Below are 4,548 nucleotides of genomic sequence, written 5' to 3'. Positions count from 1 at the left end.
TGTTAATGTTTGAAGGGAAGGAGTTCCTCTTGGTGTAATAAAACAACTGAAGATTGGGAGACTGATTTTGAGCGATTTTCGCACACATTCATACTATTTTTGTATATTCTTTTTATTGTTCGGTTGTTAGATTGTATATTTTTTTATCCATATTTCAGGTCATTCATTTGTTACAATTCAAAAGAACACAATTATTATTTCCTTATAGTACTTCCTTGATACTCCCCCTCCCAAAGTAGCCTCGACCAATTAGAAAACAATGTCTGACTTCTCAATAGTGACTGACTAAAGGTGTTCTTTGTCATGCTCCTTCCATCTAGAACTGATGGAATGTTCAGCAGGTATAAATGCAGTTCTTAGAGGAATCAGTAGACTAGAAGGACCTGGCAGAGACAGAGAGACAAGAAGCTTTCACAGGTTTTCACACATCTCAAGATAGCACTGTGGGTAACTACACAACTAACTAAATAGAAAATGTGCACTTGTTTTTAATGCATAATACTGGTGTGGGAAATGTTATGAAGTTAATACTCATTATCTCTTGGTACTTGGGCACAAACATTTTGGCCCTTTTGCCTCTAAATTTTAATTCAATGATCTGACATTATTTTTAATGTGACAGTAGCTTAGCACTGCAAGAGTGATTGTAGTAAACAAGAGTAGGTTCAACTTTATAGAGCCGTTTACATTTCACATTCAAGAATGGTTTGCTGTTTGTTACATCACAATTCAAAAGGTTATTTTCTTCTCCCTCCTAGGAAACACTGACCTGACAGGTAAAATGACTTATTTGTTTTGGAAAACTTCTATGAAAAACATTATTAACTACATTATTTCAAGTTTTACCATTTAAAGTGAAACGGAATGAGAGTAAAATTGACTGAAATTAAGTGTCTTAAGTATTGACGCCTCACTTTTGCAGAATGTTCTCAATCCTGGGGTTCACCGTGTTCTTGGCTGGCTGCTTGGCTTTGCGTGAGTTATAAAAATACAATTCTGAATTATAATGATAAAATAATAGCTTTTGTGCTTTTACCAATTTGTCTTTTCAGTTAGACTTAGGAGTTCTTCTTTGAGACATAAACTAATGTATTAAATCATTGCAGAATGTACTTTAGATAATTCATCTGCACTTTATTCATAATGTAAATATCTTTCAGAAATGTGTTGGTAAAAATAAAATGTTGTATATATAAAGATGTATTATTAATATAGTAAATATAGTAAACATATTGGCCATGTTATTTTAGCCATCAAAGACCCGTACTCGTATTCCTCTGCGGTGGGTCAGGGAGGTGGCACCCCATTTGCTTCCTACGGTGAGGGACGCATCACGGGAGTCAGAGTGTGGGAGACCAACAACAACTACTACTACTACTACTACAACAACAATGCCTACATCAGTGGGTGAGTAGACCCTGACCCATGAACAGACACCACAGACTCAGTCCAACTACACTACCCAACAGACACCACGACTTAATCCAACAAAACTACCCAACAGACACCACTGACTCAGTCCAACTACACTACTCAACAGACACCACTGACTCAGTCCAACTACACTACCCAACAGACACCACTGACTCAGTCCAACTACACTACCCAACAAACACCACTGACTCAGTCCAACTACACTACCCAACAGACACCACTGACTCAGTCCAACTACACTACTCAACAGACACCACTGACTCAGTCCAACTACACTACCCAACAGACACCACTGACTCAGTCCAACTACACTACCCAACAGACACCACTGACTCAGTCCAACTACACTACCCAACAGACACCACTGACTCAGTCCAACTACACTACCCAACAGACACCACTGACTCAGTCCAACTACACTACTCAACAGACACCACTGACTCAGTCCAACTACACTACCCAACAGACACCACTGACTCAGTCCAACTACACTACCCAACAGACACCACTGACTCAGTCCAACTACACTACCCAACAGACACCACTGACTCAGTCCAACTACACTACCCAACAGACACCACTGACTCAGTCCAACTACACTACTCAACAGACACCACTGACTCAGTCCAACTACACTACCCAACAGACACCACTGACTCAGTCCAACTACACTACCCAACAGACACCACTGACTCAGTCCAACTACACTACCCAACAGACACCACTGACTCAGTCCAACTACACTACCCAACAGACACCACTGACTCAGTCCAACTACACTACCCAACAGACACCACTGACTCGGTCCAACTACACTACCCAACAGACACTCTTTCTTTCTTTCTGTATTTATTTATTTGTTGTGTTTATTACATATTCAGTTTATGACCAAACAATAGTGTTATCGTATCTAACCCAGAGTACAATGGAACATGTCATTCCTTGATATTATCTGACGCGACCTGCTCTCCCAGTCTCAATGTACCTTATCAAAACACAACCAACGTGAAAAGCTTCCTCTGTTTTAGGTTCCAGCTGAGATACGGCAACACCTGGTCTCCTGTGTTCGGTAACGAAGGGAGTGAAAAGCAGGAGATGGAGCTGTTTAATGATGAGGCCATCGTCGAGGTGTCTGGGAAGTACAACCCAGCAGACTACATCTGCTACCTGGTGTTAACCACCAACATGGGGCGCACTCTGTCAGCCGGCATGCCCAACCATGTCTCCTTCAACTTCTACCCAGCCAACATGGGCAATGAGCTGAGGCTGCTCAGCGGTCGCTTCAACGGTGCTGGAATCACCTCCATCGGAGCCCACTGGGGATTGGTGGACATGGAAGGGGCTGGAAACCGTACTCTGGAAACAGTACGGGAAACAGTAACTCCTATTTATTGAAAAAAAAGTATGTCTTGCTCTTTGGGATGGTATCCCAGATACAGATTAAGCCTAGTCCTGGACTAGTTACTTTCAATGGAGATTCTCCATTCAACATGCTTTTTAGTCCAGGAGTAAACTTAATCTTGGTCCAGGAAACTGACCCTATATGTTGGACGGATGTTTGACATAGACGCTGACAGAACTGTTTTTTTATATCACTATCTGATGGGTGCTTCATGTGTCACGCCCTGACCTTAGAGAGCCTTTTTATGTCTCTATTTGGGTTGGTCAGGGTGTGATTTGGGTGGTCATTCTATGTTCTTTATTTCTATGTTTTGGGTTTCTATGTTTTGGCCGGGTATGGTTCTCAATCAGGGACAGCTGTCTATCGTTGTCTCTGATTGGGAATCATACTTAGGCAGCCTGTTTTGCCACCTTAGGTTGTGGGATGCTGTTTTTTGTTAGCTCTGTGTAGCCTACGGAAGGTTTTGTTGTTTTGGTTGGTGTTCGGATTTAATAAAGAATCATGAACACGTACCACGCTGCACCTTGGTCCACTTCTTCCGACGAGCGTTACATCATGAGAATTTAAACTGAATGAATTTGAATGTTTAGAATATTTTGGAAGACTTTTTGAGGTGATCCCTGACTTGAAGCAGTACAAAAAGACATCTAAACATTCAAATTCATTCAGTTTAAATTCTCATGATGTAACGCTCGTCGGAAGAAGTGGACCAAGGTGCTGCGTGGTACGTGTTCATGATTCTTTATTAAGCGCCCATCAGATAGGGATATTAAACAGTCCTGCCAGCGTGAGTCACAGACCACATGCGCCACATGGGATTTAAAGGATTAATTATATCTTTGATTAATGGAACAATCAAATATTATGGGGAGATAATAGCGTCTCAGGGTGTTTCACCTTCACTATTTTATACACGCTGCATTTGTTATTTGTTGTTCCTTTTCTGCTACATCTGCTTCTGGACATTTTAATAAAAAGCATATCTTTAAATCACTATATTTCATTTTATTCCTTTTGATAAGCATATACATACAGTAGTGACCAGAAGCTACAATAAGCTTAACAAACCCTAGCTCAATGGTGTCAATAAGGAACTACATTTATAACAGCAACGCCTATCCAATAGTAATGAAGGGAAAAAATGGATAGTTACATATCAGGATATTATTTTCCACGATATATCGTGTCGTATCGCATCAACAATATCAAACTATTATGTTTGTGTTAGTTGGCTGTCCCTGCACCAAAACTCTTATTTTCCTTCATAGACTGTTCTCCATTTTCATTTGAAATAGAAAGCATATTTTTGGGGGGCAATTTCAATTACTTTCTCATGCTTTCTAGTCTCTCTGCCACAGACATATAGTGAGCAATATGTTTGGAACATCGAATCACAATAAAATCACAGTATAGAACCACAATACATGTAGAACCATAATACATGTAGAATCATAATACATGTAGAATCATAATACATGTAGAACCATAATACATGTAGAATCATAATACATGTAGAATCATAATACATGTAGAACCATAATACATGTAGAATCATAATACATGTAGAACCATAATACATGTAGAATCATAATACATGTAGAACCATAATACATGTAGAACCATAATACATGTAGAATCATAATACATGTAGAACCATAATACATGTAGAATCGTGAGAATTGTAATACATATCATATCAGCACAAGTATTGT

At 39.7% G+C, this 4,548-nt stretch overlaps 1 protein-coding gene across 2 annotated transcripts; it reads left to right on the top strand.

Annotated features, from left to right (window-relative positions):
- Positions 1–310: 310 nt before the first annotated feature.
- On the top strand, positions 311–3,834 carry LOC116359330 (zymogen granule membrane protein 16-like). Of its 2 annotated transcripts, none has more exons than XM_031812224.1 (5): positions 311–443; positions 759–776; positions 923–975; positions 1,251–1,407; positions 2,463–3,834. In XM_031812224.1, the coding sequence occupies exons 3-5, from the start codon at positions 924–926 to the stop codon at positions 2,827–2,829; spliced, it is 576 nt and encodes a 191-aa protein (XP_031668084.1). In that variant the 5' UTR covers positions 311–443; positions 759–776; position 923; the 3' UTR covers positions 2,830–3,834. The 2 variants fall into 2 exon arrangements, with proteins under 2 accessions (XP_031668084.1, XP_031668085.1); XM_031812225.1 differs by having other exon boundaries at positions 316–447.
- Positions 3,835–4,548: the final 714 nt, after the last annotated feature.

This window comes from Oncorhynchus kisutch, unplaced genomic scaffold (assembly GCF_002021735.2).
Source record: "Oncorhynchus kisutch isolate 150728-3 unplaced genomic scaffold, Okis_V2 Okis02a-Okis13b_hom, whole genome shotgun sequence".
NCBI lineage: Eukaryota > Metazoa > Chordata > Actinopteri > Salmoniformes > Salmonidae > Oncorhynchus > Oncorhynchus kisutch.
The sequence above is the reverse complement of the archived record's forward strand: the minus strand, read 5'-3'. Positions and strand labels throughout refer to the sequence as shown.